Below are 17,481 nucleotides of genomic sequence, written 5' to 3'. Positions count from 1 at the left end.
TCCATCTAAATAGGGCTATTCTCCTTCTTGTTAAAACTCCTCCTACATCTTGTTTAATCCTTGGTTCCTGGTGACTAATTCTAACTAGTTGAACCAGTAGAACCAGGGCGCATGTATCTAGCCACCCCTTTGGAATTCTCTGCCTTATACTGCCTTTACTGGCACACGCCCACCACACATCGGTTACAGGGGCTGTAAGGTTTAGAATTCTCTCCTGTCCTTCCGAACTTAAGTCTCCAATTGATAATTGGTGATGTCTTTATTTCTCTTTACCCCCCATCTGGATGTTCAGTACCCCTCGGTCTCATATCCCCATCCCCAAGTGTATTTAAACACTTGAGTCTAGGAACAATCCGCTGTGGGGTCCGAACACAAATATAATAGGATTTTATAATCCCAATTTTCTTATTGAAATGTACCCCACCCGTTGGCTACGTCCCCAACCCTTATTTTGAATCTGACAGTCTGCCCTTCTCTGACTCCCATTTTGTAGGCCACTCGTCCTTGACGGTCAGTATGTCGGGTCGCTTCTCTTCTCTTTTACTTCTAAACAATAGTAAGGGCATAGCATAATTGGTGGTGGAGCTTGACATATCAAGACCATTACCGAGACTATGATGCAACTCAAGTTATCCATATTCCCCAAAACCGCCAACCCTCTCCTGTCCTCAGTCTTTCTGCTTGGTACTACCCCATACTCACACCTCTATAAACACCCCACAGTGATGAAAGGTCGGGGTAGGGGATCTTCGTTAACAGAGTTTACCCCCAGACCCTATTGGTTCCAGTTCTTCTCTTTAACTCTGTGTGTGTTCAACAGTGTTGGCATGTGGGCCTACCTTTTTGCAGTGGGTAACGTTGACCCAAGTGGCTCTTTCAGCTATTCTAATGGCAAAGGCAGTGACCAATATAACATGATAGGGCCCTTCCCAACAGGCCTGCTTCCAGTTTTTCTTCTCTAGGGACTGGATGCTCACCAGTCACCTGGTTAGATAGAGTGGGTCACCTTCTCCTTTAGTTCACCTGTGGGGCACAAAACCTCTGACATACGGGTGTGGTTAATAAAATATATTCACATATGTTCAGCTCTCAATTTCTATTTCTGACTTTTTTTAAATTTATTTTTTAGTATTTTGTCCTCTCCTTCGTATATATTTATTATTTAATCCTACCATCCCCCTTTTGACACATGTTTTGCCCATGTGTCAATATTACCACCTACCTAAACAATCACTTAGGTAATATTGGTAATTTATCATCCAATTGCCATCCCTTATTTATTTTTGAGACTGTCCCTTGCTTCTTTATTGCTCCTATCTTCCTGATCTCATTACTAAATAAATGTTCTAGGTAATAGCTGTTTCGCATTAGATTGTGCCTTCCTCTTACATTTACATTTACGTCATTTAGCAGACGCTCTTATCCAGAGCGACTTGCAGCTCATTGCATTAATTTAGTTTCAAATACCAACTTGTTGTTTATTAAAGCATACTAAAAATGAAATTTAAATGACAACATTTGATAATACCTCAATTTACTTATATCCCGTAAAAGTAATCCAAGATTAGTACAATTGACTAGCAACAGGTATCCCTCATTCAGGGAAAGCTCTCTCTCTCTCTCTTCTGTTATTTTATGGTTCAAATCATATTATTACCAAATTATAATCTTCTTCACACTTTTCACAGTATTATAAATTACCCTCAACTTAGTAAAATAAACTAGCTTAAAGTCCTCCTCTCATGCCTTTAGAATGTACTAGTGTGGATGATTAATTAACACCAGAAAGTTAAAACAGAGTTCAGAGGCAATTGAAATTATTCAACGAACTGTTCCATCCCATAGTATACCAAACATTACCATTATTCTAAATATTTCATAAATGTTACTTATCCCAAGTGTTCATTAAGTCCTCATGACATTAATTCTCATAAGAAATCATATATACCCCAAACTCAGCCAAAACCGAAAAACTCCATAGAATTCACTGTGCATGCTCCTCCAAGACCTATCACCCTTGACCTGCTGAAAACCCCCCAAAATTGAAACAACAAGGCTTTATAAACATCATACTAGGTGTGTTGTTTTTTGTTTGAAAAACCCAATTTGAAAAACAACAACCACAAATAGCCAGGCCTCACTTAAATACTGCCTAACTTCACTACTGCTCCCCCTCGCCCTGGGCAACATTCCAATGAGATAAGCTAATCTCTTTCTCCTGGTTATAATCTATAGATGGTAGTACACACAAAACATGATACAGATGTCCCCAGTCCTAACCCATCAATAATTGTTTGTATCAATCTAATTCCTCATAACTAATCCATAAAACCACTCAAAATTCCTCGAGTATACAATGATTATTTAATTGATTACCCTAAATCTGCTATATGTGATCTCATCTCAAATGATCCATTATCAATTATTTGATCAACCCCCTAGGGTTCTACATGCCACTCCTCTTCTTTCCCTAAATGAGATTTAATCCCTTGCCTTTCCTCTACTATCCTTCTATCATTACTGGATCAATGATAATAACTGTAATAACTATTCATAATAATTGTAATAACTATTTCACATTATATATTGTGCACTTTTTCTGATAATGTTATAATTGTAGCCTATTGCATTACTTTAGTTTAAAATATAAGTTTGTTTATTTAACAAATCCAGAACCCACCACAGGCTGGCGCTATTCCCCCAGCACAACAGCCAAAGCCACTTGCATCCCCTGGTCCCCGTAACGAAAATAAATTATAGTTCTAGAATTCACCAACCATTTGCATACACCACTGGTGTTAAGCAACCTATCGAATAAAGTAATAACAATTAGAATTTATCAAAGCACTGCCTTCCAGTCAAGCATTCAGACCTCCACTTGAAATCCCACAGCTCAACCCAACTCGCTTGACTGTCTCAATTTTTTTCTCCCGCTAACCAGAGCCATAAATTATTCTCCTTTGTCCTCAACTCAATTTTCACAGCTCTATCGCCATTTCAGTTCGCTATTCAATTTCTTTAACTGTTCTCTCTGATTAGGCCCTAATTAAATCAAACAAATACTTGCTATCATTGATAAGCATACATTTAATGATATTCCTATCATTTGAACTCTCTCTCACCCCTCCCCTTGCTCCTTCCTACACAACGGGGAAGGCGCAAGGGGACCTTGTAACATATTTTCATAGACCTTTCTAGAATACTTCTACTTAAGCCATCTAATTCAACCTTTCACATTTCTCAATCCACGTAGTAATCTAGGTCTATAGCCCCAATGCGAAAGCTTTACCCACTGTCCCTACCTGTGTTCGAACCCGGGACCCTCTACATACATTGCCAGTCACCCCACACATTCCGCGATGCTTTCAAAGTACCCCAAACAACCACTTCCATGTCGCACAACCAGCCACGTCATCACTCCCGACTAGCCAGCCCTTTCATCTCAAACACTAAATCCCCTAGTAGCAAAAATAAAACACACTCTCAAACAGCGTTCTGCATTTACCTCCATCATCGGGTTTAAAAACTAACGTAACACCATTAACCATCCTCTATTGCTGTAGTAACGTCTTGTTTGGTTCAGTTTATTTATTACAGAGTGTCCATAATACTTCTCTATTCTCAGTAATTTAACTCTCACCTCATTCAGTAACACAAAATAATGCTCTCTCTCCCTTCACCCATACCAGCCGCCGAATTCACTCACACACAGACCTCACCTCATGCCATTGAAATGCCAAACAAAACATAATAGTTCAATGGAGCCCCCTACTGGCTCTCCACTATTTATACATTACTTCCATAACCACACCAGTCATGGTCCGATCACCCATCAAACCCCATCACATTATCAAACAACGGCACAACCTTAAACTCATATGGGGCGGCAGGTAGCCAGTAACCAAGAGCACCGTGCCAGCAACCGAGAGGTCGCCGGTTCCAATCCCCGAGCCGACCAGTCGAAAAATCTGCCGATGTGCCCTCGAGCAAGGCACCCAACCCCAATTGCTCCTGCAAGTAGCTCTGGACAAGTGTGTCTGCTAAATGACCAAAAATGCAAATGTAATATATTCTCTACTTTATATTTCAACGATAAACCAAATTATTTCAGTGTAATTATTTAACCAGTATTTTGCAGGGTCAAACATCAACCGTTAAATTAAATAATAAACCAAATAGCTTCAACTTAATTATTTAAAACCAGTATTATGCTATGTCAAACATCAAACGTTACAGTTCAATCATATCAGTTCAAACGTTTCAGTTTAGTCATACTAGTTATTCATTATTTTACCTTTATGTTCCCAATTGTTATTAACGGGTTATACGGTTTAAGCAACCACAAACCCAACAGTTATTCACAAATTATACAGTTTGGACAGCCACAGACGTCTTTAATTCCTAATTAGTTTTCTATCAAGGTATACAGGTTTATTAATTTTAGTAACCCGCATTCCCTCTTTTATTTCGTCTGCAAACACTATTTTATTACACTGGGATCATTCGCACTCTCATGCATACGACACCCTATACTTTAAAGTGCTCCTCCGATCTGGGCGGTACCCCCAAGTACAGCTCCCTGCCGAAGCGCAACACTATAGTGTACTTTAAAGTGCACTTTAAAGTGCTCCTACGATCCTAGCCGTACTATTTACGGACCTTGCTGATAGCGCAACACTATCTAAAATTTCCCGAACCTAGCCGTACCCTCGCAGTTACGGACCTTGCCGGTAGAACAAATACTCTATGGTACCATGGTTTAACATCACATTCACCACAGGTTTGCATGTCACAATATTGTGCTTATCTACTCATAATAATTTCATAATTTAGTTCACTTACATCAGACAGGTGTTTCACAAAATTAATTTGGATAAAGCCAATGTGCAGAACTTTAGTTATATAACAATAGGTGTCTGCTTACCTGTTTTTAGTAGTCCAATGACAGAGATGTCCAATGGGCCGGACAATACCCAGCGAAGTCCCTTCTACCAGATCACGTCGGGGTCACCAATTGTTAAGTTGCGTCAATTCAAATCTGGTATTGGGAACAAAAGAGGTCAACACAACTTCTAAGATATACTAGTATTTTAATTCATGCAAACACTTCAATGGTAAATATGATGTTCGTATATACGGGTCCACTGAAATACCACGCAGGGCCTCAGAGAACTGATCCATTGTTCTAAGTTCTTCTCCAAATACTCTGACAGAGATAGTTCCCGCTCCCTGCTGGCCAATCAGAGTAGAGACTGAGCGTGGTTTAGACTTACTCAGCCTATCGTTGGCGCACAGGCTGGTCCCAGCCCCTTGGCGCTTCACTGTTGCCAGGTGTTTAGTTGTTTTGCAACTTCAGATATAGTCTGTTCCTCTCCACTGTAGCAGAACACATGTCCTTGAGTGCGGTTTAACAAAGAGGCAGTGTGTATGTGTCTGTGAGAATCACAAGTCTGTCTCACCCTACTCCCTAACATTCCTTACATGAATCACAGCTTGTTATGTTAAACAATTTATATTAGTACAGTACAAACCTATTATGTTTAATCATTAATGCATTCTAAGCTAGGCATCACATCTAGTTATAAGAAAATAGAACCCCACAGTAGCCGATTAAATCAAACAACTATCATTGTTAGCTAATTAGCTTGTGATAGCCATTGATAACAGGCTGCTGTTTAGCAGTAATCAGCAGATTCTTGACCAACCTTTACTTGGCAGTCATTACCTTCTTCATTCTCGATTCAGAAGTCACTGGTGTCTTCTGAACTCCTATAGCTCATTGCAGGGGGAACGTTGAAAAGGCTATAGAAAATGCTCAGTTATTAAATAAATTTTTGCTCCATGAAGTAATGCAACAATGTTTACGCCACAATCTTACCAGTTTCTTTGTGCGAGATTTTGGCAATTAAAGGTAGTTTCGCGAGCCATTGCTAACTAGCGTTTGTACAGTGCCTGGAAGTCTATGGAAACAGCTAGCATGCTAGCTTCCCTATAGACGTTAAGTCATTGCGCTATTGCTCATTAGCAACTTCCTTCAAACTGCATGCAGTTTTTTACAAAACAATTTATCATATTTATTGGAGTGGCGGCAAGCAGTGCGCCGCTGCCAAACGAATATAGGGGAAACACTTCAGTCTAATTAATTAAATTAGCTTTAACAAAAATATAAATGCAACAATTTCAAAGATTTTACTGAGTTACAGTTCATTTAAGGAAATCAATCAATTGAAATAAATTCATTAGGCCCTAATCTATGGATTTCACATGACTGGGCAGAGGTGCAGCCATGGGTGGGCCTTGGAGGGCATAGGCCCACCCACTTGGCAGCCAGGCCAAGCCAATAATGCGTTTTTTCCCACAAAAGGACTTTATTACAGACAGAAATACTACTCAGCACCCCCTCCCCCCTCAGACGATCCCACAGGTGAAGAAGCCAGATGGAGGTCCTGGACTGTTATGGTTGCACGTGGTCTGCGGTTGGGAGGCTGGTTGGACATACTGACAAATTATCTAAAAGGCATTGGTGGCAGCTTATGGTAGAGAAATAAACAAATTCTCTGGCAACAGCTCTGGTGTACATTCCTGCAGTCAGCATGGCAATTGCATGCTCCCTCAAAACTTGAGACATCTGTGGCATTGTGTTGTGTGACAAAACTGCACATTTTAAAGTGGCCTTTTATTGTCCTCACCACAAGATGCAGCTGTGTAATGATCATGCTGTTTAATCAGCTTCTTGATATGCCACACCGGTCAGGTGGATGGTTTAACTTGGCAAAGGAGAAATGCTCACAAACAGGGACCTAACAAATTTTTGCACATAATGAGAGAAATAAGCAATTTTTGTGTATGGACAATTTCTGGGATTTTATATTTCAGCTCATGAAACCAACACTTTACATGTTCCGTTTATATTTTGGTTCAGTGTAGTTAGCCTAATGATGATAGTAATTTGATATATTGGCTAGTGGTTTGGGTGTGCCCGTCGCAATTTATCAACTAGGGTAGCTTGCCACTGCACCTACTAGTGGCAGTTAATGTTAATCGTTCATTTTGGCAATTTTACTTAGTGAAGACATCTGTAGAAAATATATTGAATGAATCCTTGATAATACTCAGGACAAGAGAAAAAGAGATGTGGTTCCATGTATTTATTGAGGCCTTGCTCTCTCATAATAATTCATTATAGCCTTTGTTGCGCTCACACCAAGCATCGTCAACACCAAGACACCCATGGTTCCTCCCACGACGTAGATCGTCACAGCCTCATCCCCTGCAAGGAAACAGACACGTGCTAAATTATTGCTACACTTTGTAAGGGTGATATATGAATGCTTCCATACAGCCGTTACACCTTAGCTAGTGTAAAGCACCGGCAGCAATTTTTCAACTAACCTTTAAAAATGGCGATACTTTTTCTAAATGTAAGTATTTTCTCAATTCCAACGTTCCAACTGCAACTAGCGATGGGAGTTGAGAAGACACCGGTAAGTTCCAAGTTGAGAATTAAGGAAGTGTCGCCATGTAACGGTTAGTTGAAAGATTGCTGCCGGTGCTTTACACGAGCTAAGACGTAACAGCTGCATGGAAGCATTCACATATCACGGTTACAAAGTGTAGCTAACTGAATTAGTATCCAAGACATGATTTGGAGCATCCCCTCCCAACCTCCAGATACCACAGGCCTGTTCAAGAACGTTACAGAACTTTCCTAAAGAAATGTATAGATTCATTTGATTCATATCTGTAAAGCTCAAAACGTTTCACATCACACCAACTCACAGTTGGAGAGTTTGGTCCCTGGTGCTGCCTCATGGGTGACCATCAGTGGTCCTGCAGACACGACCACGGCTACTTTGACGTATGGATCCCATCTAGCTGTTGATCTCTTTGAAAGTCTCTGGATGGTACAGTTCTACAGAGACGATCATGGGAAAATATGTTTAAAAAAATAATGACCAAGTTACTAAAATGTGTATAACTAACTGTCTGTTAAATCAATCCAGATTTGTTTGTTGAGCAAAAAGTTGCACTACGCAGAAATCTCCTGGTTGCTAAAATTCTAATAGTTCGCCTAATTTCAGTTTGTGACAAAACAAGTATAGTGTAGAGAATCATTGTACCATCTAAACCGCTGTGAAATATCTATTCCATAACCAAAAATATTGTATTTTCAGCTGTTTGAAGCTGGTGTACAAAAACAAAAGTTAGATGCAAATACGAAACTTAACAGGAAACATAGCAATAGAACAAACAGATCTACTGCTTCTTAGACCTGCTTTCAATGAGAATGACTGCTCTAACACGTTTATGTGTGTATCTGTAAGGCCTAATATATATTTGTCCTGATCATTCTTCCTGTTTTTAATTGAACTTTATCTAATAAGATTTCCAATATATTTATAATGGCAAATAGACTTGAACTTGTTAGAAGTTTACCGTAGTGCAGTCCTCATCGTGACTGCATATCCGGGCCAGGCAGTGTATGTAGATGGGTAACTCCTTGGGCATAGTGAACATATGAATGGAGAACCTACTCCTCTGTGACACACCGTTCACAGAGAGCCAATGAAAGGTGCTGTCAACAGGGCAGCTGAGGACGAGAGAGTAGCGCATGATCCCAAACTGATTTTTTAAGTTTTGAAATCAAAACAGAAAATCCAGGGTCATGCCCAGTAGGCTTGAAACTGAAGATAAAACAGGGAGGTAAAACAGGGAGGTAACATCTTGTCCAAAAACAAATACTATTTTCCATTGCAAAACATTTAGCTACGGTGTGCCCTAATGAACCTGTTAAAGACCTCCCCCATCACATGCCACTACATGACATTTTATATTGCTCGATTGAACACAGCCCAGAGTGTAGAATACCATATTTCACACCAGGGTCATATTCACTAGAAATCAAAAGGAAGAAAATTGACTAAAACAGGGAGGGGCTACCTGAACTTGTCCAATAAGAAACTCTTGTTTTTTGTGTGCACAAATGAATATGATCCAGGACAGTAACCCACCCATCTAGGAGAAAGAAGCCCTTGGTGTCGCCCTGTGGATCCGGGCTCTCTGTTGCCCAGCAAGAAACCACTTCTAGCAGGACCTCCGAGGCGAACGTGTTGTTGGTCAGGAGGGCCACCTCGAAGAAGAGTATGTCGCTGAGGCTGAGGGAGCTGGAGTCTCTGTAGTCGTAGGAGAAGGATTCGTCGCTGTACATGGTCATGGCCAGCCCCAGCTCATGGGAGGAGTTGTACTCCACTACAGAGTGGGAGGTGATCCTGGAGGGGTGGAGAGGGGATTGTTCAAAAACGGTTTTATGATTCTGATCCATTGTATTAATCAAAAGTCCAGTAGATTACTGGTACATTTCAAAATTGACCAGTAATATTCCCTCCCTTTGGAAACCTTGCCAGGCAACAGGACCTTGAGTTGTTCCTTGTAGGTCAGATATTTAGGAACATCTCCTGGCCCCAAGCATTACTCCAACCTGCCACTTCTTACCACTCCAGATCTACGTTTATCTGGGTGTTGCGGACATAGTTCCGGGGATAGATGCACTTCCAGATAACCTTGAGATCTCTTCGTGTGATGGTCCTCTCTCTGCTCAAGGTCACAGTCAGAGTGTTCCGGAACTCGATGTGTGTTCTGTTCACCTGGACACACACAATCCCATTTCATCCACAGAGTGCTGTGCACAATGGCATAATCACATTGCAGTTGTGCTTGGCAGGTATCCAGTGTGACCGGTTGTATAGCTTCCATTATAACCCCCTTGCACATGACTAGAATTAAACCAAATACTTTGTGAGCAGTTTAAGGTCTCTTACATGACCGCCATCTGAATGCACATTCACTCACCAGCCGTCTCGTTCCACACTGCGAGGGTTTGCGCAACACGCGGAAGTGGTAGAGCGTCTCGCTCTCTTCCATTGTGCAACGGCCTTCATTCAGGACAACCGTCACGTTGCCCCCGAAGTAGCCAATCAGGAAGGCTTTGGCGATACCTCCGGCCATCAATCTATCCAGGCATTGGGTGAACATCCCCTTTTCTGTTGGAATTAATGAACAAATTAACTTTCTTTACCCCGAAAGGGAATCAGCGTCGTGTTCATTAGGCACAGAATGGAAGAAACCGGACTAAAACAGGGAGGGACCGCCTGAACTTGTCCAATAAAAATGCTTGTTTTTCATTGCAGCGCGTTTAAAACGTTATAAAACATTTTCCGTTGTGTGCCCTATTGAACACGACCCATCAGTAAACAGGAGTGGTGTAGTAGAGAATAGAACATGTTCACCAACAGCCATATTGCACGATAACAAGTAGCTTACTGACCATAACAGACAGGATGTGAGGCAGGGGTAGGAGGGGGAACGAAGGCGGGCCCGACGTCATAGAAGCCATGTTGACACACACAGGTATAGGAGTTCAGAGTGTTGACGCACAGAGAATTGGAGTCACACCTGTTCAGGTCAGGGGTTGCACACTCATCTGGGTCTGTCCAAAAGGGGGAGTAGGATAATGTTACCCCTAAGCGCTGCTCTTGGGTCAGTTTTGCATTTCCCCCACTAATGGTTAAGGTTAGAATTGGGGGAGGGGAAGCTGATCCTAGATCTGTACCTAGGAAAGACTTTACCCCGGAGCTCAAAAGGGACTATAAAAAAAACAGCTGCAGCATTCTTTGTAATGCACAGAGGTTACATTATTTCAGCGATAGTGTGCCAAGAAATGTACAAACCCCACATTTGGGACAGGTACCAGCCTAGGTAAGCAGGAATTATAGTTTAAAAGACATTAAATGCTGATAGAAATCTGACAGTCCTCCATGTGATGCTGTGGTGGTTGTTGTTGGTGGTTCTCTCTTACCATCCCAGTATATAATCCCGTCCTTGACTGTGATATTGGGCGACTGGAGGGACTGGATATGATCCAGCTGCTCGTCAGGTGGTAGCGGCAAGTCTGCATCGGTTATGGAAGCGTCAAAGCCTTGAAAGGTAATCTTGGTTTTGGATTCACCTTCCAGCTCCTCGAATGCAACCAACTCCACCCTGGTCTTAATCGGGTACTCTTTCAAAAGCTCCTCCAACTACGGACACGAAGAATGTCAGTGAGAGGGAGGCCAGGGTTGGGTTCATTAGGCCACACAACAGAAAACTTGATTCAACAGAAAATAAAAATTAACATTTATTGTCAAGTCCAAGTAGTCCCTCTTTGTTTCAGACCGTTTTATTCCATTTGGTGCTCAAAGACACTCACTCGGTTTTTGTAGATGTGCTTCAGCTCAGCCCAGGGCTCAGTCTTTGGGTCCATCACCAGTAACCAAGGCACAACGACAGCCAGGGCTAGGCTTGAGAAGACAAACGTCAACCCTACAGTGACACAAAGCCATAAACATTGTGTACATGGAAAGTCTGAGTATATAAGCCAAAGCAGTCTTGTGTCATCAGTGATAGCATAACAATGTACGAGACGACAATTCATTAACAAAGCACTCTCATTGAAAGAACTCTTTACCTGACCATTCCAATGCATGTAGAACAGCAAATCTGTTCCTGCAACAACATCCATTTCTACCTCTCCTAAACATACCCAACAATATAAACATCTGGCACACGTTCAGTAGGCAACTTTGTGGAACATTGCGGATCGAAATGTTGTGAATAGTGCTTACGTGATTCCTTAGTCTACATGTCAGAGAGGCACATTTGTTGTACATAATATATCACTCCAGAACGTTGTGCCCTACTGAACACGGCCCAGATGACACCAACCTTTGTCTTCATTAGGCCTCAGGGTGGACGCCACCGGCAGCACGAGGGCGTTGACGGAAACGTTGACTCCATCGAAACCCACCAGGGCCGGGTCGGCACTCCACTCGCCATCACACTCCTCCCACACATCCAGGGCATAGTGCGCGCCCTCGATGAGCCCTGGGAGGCGGAGCAAAGGCTCCATCAGCCGGCCTTGCCGGATGGTCGAGCCGTTGTCATAAGACAGCTGGTACTGAAAGGCCACGCCCTGCCCAGTCCCACCAATCCACAGCGCCGTAGAGTCCTCAGGACGGTAGCGAAGTTCTGATACACCTCTGGGTCCTAGGAGAGAGCAGACAGTAGTAGGGTGAAGTTGACCCTAGACACTGATCTTGGATCAGTTTACATTTTCCCCTCTAATGGTAAAAGTTAGGATTGGGGGAAGGGAATCTGATCCTAGGGAAACTTCAGCAGAAAGAGGAGAAAGCAAAGACCCACCCAACATGGCAGATACAGGCTGTTGTAGTAGTCTTCAATACGGGTCCTATAGACCCCACAGGGTGGGCAGGCTTTTGTTCCAGCCCAGCACTGCTGCCATACATACGGTCTACTAAACTAATCATCAATCACTTGAATAGTTGAATCAGGTGTTGGATTGAAACAAAAGCATGCACATAAAAGCATGTGACTGCAATTTCTTTAATCACCAATCAAGCTGATTAAATTATTAGGTTACCGTTAATAATTCTCTCCATTCAGTCCCCCACTAAATGCATCCCTAACCTAGTCAAAAATAAACATGAGAGCTACCCAAACATCGATCCCGCAACCGCTAAACATGAGCCTCGAGTTCTGGGCTCCGTAGCTTACCTGTCCGAGCGCTTACCTGTCCGAGCGCTTACCTGTCCGAGCGCGTACGGTCTTGGTGCTCATGACCACGCTGTCGCCGCACAGCGCCTCCACTCTGGCCTGGTACTGGCTGCAGGGCAGCAGGCTGGCCACCGTGTGGCTGGTGAGCAGGGTGGTGTTGTGAAGCGCCCCCTGGTGGTAGATCCTGAACATGGAGATAGAAGACGTGTTCCTCACCACCCAGCTCAGGGTGTAGTTGTCCGGCCCTGAGGAGGTCTGCCACAGCTTCTCGATTTCTGAGTGGACTAAAGAGAGGTCCGATACAGTCATTTCCAGAAGTGTTCACCGTAAGCAAAGTAGGAGAAAGGCAATTGAAGATTGTGTGAAAACAGTGCCTTGGATGAACAGATGTTATGGGTTTACTTTGGCTGCATATCAATAGATGTGGCTTCCTCTTCTCCTTCCCCTCACGTGCAATGATCAGAGAACTCTGTTAGAATAGGTGAAAGCACCGATCTGACGTTTCCTTTCACCGTTCCTACCTCCTCAGGACACCTGTCCTACCTCCTCAGGACACCTGTCCTACCTCCTCAGGACACCTGTCCTACCTCCTCAGGACACCTGTCCTACCTCCTCAGGACACCTGTCCTACCTCCTCAGGACACCTGTCCTACCTCCTCAGATTTGTACATATGAAGAGAAGGAGACAAGGAGTGGAAGCAATTTAAGACTATTGACACTCAGCCTAGCAAATCATCAACTAGGTGGATCTTACCAGTATTCCCGTTGATGAGGACCATTCTGCTGTGGCGAGCCTCCGTGCCCGCCTCGCACACCGTCTGCAGGCCAAACTTCACCCTGCTACAGGGCGGCAGGTCAGACTGAGAGAACACAAAGGTGTCCAGTGTGTGCCTGAAGGACCTCTCCTCCAGGACATGGTTGGTGCCATTGAGGTGTAGGACCGTGACAAGGAAGAAGGAGAACTTGCGGTTGTCGGGACAGTCCCAGGACACCGTGACACTACTGCTGTTCCACGACGTCACCTGGAAATGTCTGGGGACTTCTGGGTCTGGATATGAATAGAAATGATACAGCAAAACGTAACAAACAAAGTAATTACTTCATAAATATCAATACAACACAGTGCTGCTCATATCAGTACCGAGCTCATAAGTTATATCCCTCAAAAATCTATACTTAATTTTTTTTATCATCAAAAAGGCCTGTAAATAACACAGATTGAACCTTTAAGAAAACTTGGAGCGATTACACAGGGTGACAACGCCTAGAGAGCTACCAAGGGTGTATTCACTAGGAACCAGTTTTGCTACAGTGTGCACTAATGAATACCCCCCCAACTGTACCTGTGATAGTGGAGAGACAGGTAAGCGAGTGGCTGCCTGCCAGCTCCACACAGGCAGCATAGGAACTGCAGGACTCCAGGGCTGTGAAGCGGTAGTGGTTGGAGTGGGTGCTGTCCACACTAAGGGCAGCGTAGGCCTTCATCTCAGAGTGGTAGAGGGACACAGAGTAGACGGGGACAGGGTCAGGGGCAGCCTGGGGCTGCATCTTCTCTTTCCAGGACACCAGTAACATGGAGGAACTCCTGGACTCCAGCTTCAAGGGGTAGCGCACAGTGTGACCTAGGAGAGGAGATGAGGGGAGTTGACTCTACATTTATGACCTGTACACCAGTGGTATAGTGGCCATGTTCCCAGATTGATTTCACGTTTGCTCTCACTCCCTCGAGGCTCTCACTCCCTCGAGGCTCTTTCTCTACCTCTCTAATGTCTGTCTGCCTTTCTGACTATCCATCTGTGTCTGTCTACCTACCGTCATCCCATCTCCCTCATTTATTTCTCTCTTTCCCCCTCTCTCTTGCTCGCTCGCTCACTCACTCATTCACTCACGAACAAAGACGTAACAAAGTTACCGAGCATGAGGATGAAGTCTGGGTCCTGATAAAGGTACAGAGTGCTGTTTTCACACGCAAACACCTCATTGGCAGAGAACAACTCCAGGGCTTCCTAAGAGAGATAACATGAGAATGGACAAACAATCTTTCATTCAAAGGGACATTATGGTGATACCAGATAAGGAGAATGTCATCACTGATATTATAACCCACCAGAGTGCTATTGATTGGCTGCTGGATAGGCTCGTGTATACTTCTGAACTCAATGGAATGTGAACCTTCAAGTGAAGAAAAAAAAAAGAATTATACTGTAGCATGATCTAATGAACGCCAATGGTTATCTCAGAATCCCAGAACTAAAATCTTGCTTAATTTGTTTAGATGTACGTAGTCTGTCCACAAGAGATTAATGGATACATGACCGTATTTGTACTTACATAACGTCTTAACAATGAGTGGAAGGGTGGAAGACCTATACTTACTTGGGAAGACAGAGAATGTCCACTTCCGAACCATGACACCATATTGAAGTGTCAATTTGTGCTCCACAGTAGTGGCAACTGTCAAAGATGAAAATGTGTCCTGTCTCCAAATGGATTTCAATTTGGTAGTGTTCAACCATAAATTTCCTTCTGGCCAACTGTAGAGAATCAGAAATAATAAGACACAGGCCTAAGTTAGTGCAAAGTGGATGGTTCAGAAGTTTCCATGATGATGTGTTTATAGAATATTGGACTTATTTACCTGGAATTGTTGCTGATCTTCCAACATATGGAGAAAGTAAAACTACTGCAGCTTCCTGCAGATTGTATGAAGCTACATGTGTCACAATTCACTCATGAAAATCAACCAAACCCAGCGTCATGGGAGGGAAATAAGGTAAATACATTTTAGTCTCTAACTCATAATTGATGTGGAAACAGCATAGCCACTCAGTGTCAATTAGAAACACAACAGTAACGCACTTAGCACGCACAGGCTACTTACCGAGAGATATAGTGTGAGGTACAAGTATGAACAATATAAATGGAAACGCGAAACAGGTCCTGCAAAAGGAAAGTCGGTATTCTTTATCAATATTCATGTCCTCGTTAATTCACCATTCAATTAATAACACAATAACTAAATTAAGTATATGTTTAGCCTACATGTTTCTTGCGACTGTTATTTAGCACTCAGGTATAGGTACGCGTGATTGAGTTGACGGAAACAAACGATTGACCTGACGTCATCGACTAATAATGATTGACAGGTGCCGGTCAATCTGCTAGGGCCCACTGTCTTGGTGCAGGTTTGATCACAAATTATTTGGACAATATCATATATTATGATGATTGAGAAAGGAGAAAATAGAGAGAGCTGCTAGTGTCAATGATCGGATAAAATGTGATGAACTCATATAATTTGTGGAATATTGATTTCGAGCAACATGGTAGGCTTAAATGCCAATTTTGCTCCAAATAATTAGGTTTACTATTTGGTGGGAGGCTATGAATATCAATGTGCAAAGGGCAAGAATGCTAGCCTACATAAGTCTTTTAGCCTACAGAAGTCTGTATGTGGTTTCAATTTTTTTTGAATCTATAAATTTTTAAGCACAGCTACAAAGACCTATGATGCATTCATAACCAGTAGGAAACTCGGAACATAACATTAACATAAAGTGTTTGCATAATGCTTCTTGTTGGTTAATTCTGATACTCGGGTATCATCTTTCTACAAGTTTCAAGTCGGAAATGTCTGAGTTTCCTAGTTCCGACATGAATGCAGCACCAGTCGAGATACACTACATGACCAAAAGTATGTGGACACCTGCTCATGGGGATTAATATGGAGTTGGTCCCCCCTTTGCTGTTATAACAGCCTCCACTCTTCTGGGAAGGCTTTCCACTAGATGTTGGAACATTGTTGTGGGGACTTGCTTCCATTTAGCCTCAAGAGCATTAGTGAGGTCGGGCACTGATGTTGGGCAATTAGGCCTGGCACGCAGTCTGTGTTCCAATACATCCCAAAGGGGTTGGATGGGGTTGAGGTCAGGGCTCTGTGCAGGCCCGTCAAGTTCTTCCACACCGATCTCGACAAACCATCTCTGTATGGACCTCGCTTTGTGCACAGGGGCATTGTTATGCTGAAACAGGAAAGGGCCTTCCCCAAACTGTTGCCACGAAGTTGGAAGCACAGAATTGTCTATAATGTCATTGTATGCTGTAGAGTTAAGCTTTCCCTTCACTGGAACTAAGAAGCCTAGCCCAAGACCATTATTCCTCCTCCACCAAACTTTACATTTGGCACTATGCATTCGGGCAGGTAGCGTTCTCCTGGCATCCGCCAAACCCAGATTCGTCAGTCGGACTGCCAGATGGTGAAGCATGATTAATCACTCCAGAGAACGCGTTTCCACTGCTCCGGAGTCCAAAGGTGGCGAGCTTTACACCACTCCAGCCAACGCTTGGCATTGCGCATGGTGATCTTAGGCTTGTGTGCGGTTGCTTGTCCATGGAAATCCATTTCATGAAGCTCCCGACGAACAGTTCGGTAGTGAGTGTTGCAACCGAGGACAGATTATTTCTACACGCTTCAGCACTCGACAGTCCAGTTTCTGTGACCTTGTGTTGCCTACCTCTTCACGGCTGAGCCGTTGTTGCTCCTAAATGTATTGCTTCACAATAACAGCACTTACAGTTGACTGGGGCAGCTCTAGCAGGGCAGAAATTTGATGAACTGACTTGTTGGAAAGGTGGCATCCAATGACGGTGCCACGTTGAAAGTCACTGAGCTCTTCAGTAAGGCCATTCTACTGCCACTGTTTGTCTATGGAGATTGCATGGCTGTGTGCACGATTGTATAGACCTGTCAGCAACGGGTGTGGCTGAAATAGCCGAATCCACTAATTTGAAGGGGTGTCCACATACTTTTGTATATATAGTGTATATTCCCTTCATTCCTTGTAATTACATATTGTCAGTAATATACTCCTA

The 17,481-nt window shown here is 43.2% G+C and overlaps 1 protein-coding gene across 2 annotated transcripts; it reads right to left on the bottom strand.

Moving 5' to 3' along the window:
- Window positions 1-7,133: 7,133 nt before the first annotated feature.
- Window positions 7,134-15,730, bottom strand: LOC121542445. 2 transcript variants are annotated; one of them, XM_041851841.2, is made up of 19 exons: window positions 15,652-15,730; window positions 15,491-15,549; window positions 15,248-15,302; window positions 14,986-15,143; window positions 14,717-14,781; window positions 14,522-14,615; window positions 13,953-14,231; window positions 13,364-13,657; window positions 12,642-12,893; window positions 11,761-12,081; window positions 11,246-11,358; window positions 10,856-11,075; window positions 10,325-10,486; window positions 9,850-10,040; window positions 9,493-9,644; window positions 9,012-9,269; window positions 8,437-8,590; window positions 7,780-7,912; window positions 7,134-7,270 (listed from the first exon to the last, which is right to left on the bottom strand). In XM_041851841.2, coding segments are annotated over exons 1-19 (3,084 nt in total). In that variant the 5' UTR covers window positions 15,654-15,730; the 3' UTR covers window positions 7,134-7,148. The 2 variants fall into 2 exon arrangements, with proteins under 2 accessions (XP_041707775.1, XP_041707774.1); XM_041851840.2 differs by lacking the exon at window positions 15,652-15,730 and having other exon boundaries at window positions 15,491-15,635.
- Window positions 15,731-17,481: the final 1,751 nt, after the last annotated feature.

This window comes from Coregonus clupeaformis, chromosome 28, assembly GCF_020615455.1.
Source record: "Coregonus clupeaformis isolate EN_2021a chromosome 28, ASM2061545v1, whole genome shotgun sequence".
Lineage (NCBI taxonomy): Eukaryota > Metazoa > Chordata > Actinopteri > Salmoniformes > Salmonidae > Coregonus > Coregonus clupeaformis.
The sequence above is the reverse complement of the archived record's forward strand: the minus strand, read 5'-3'. Positions and strand labels throughout refer to the sequence as shown.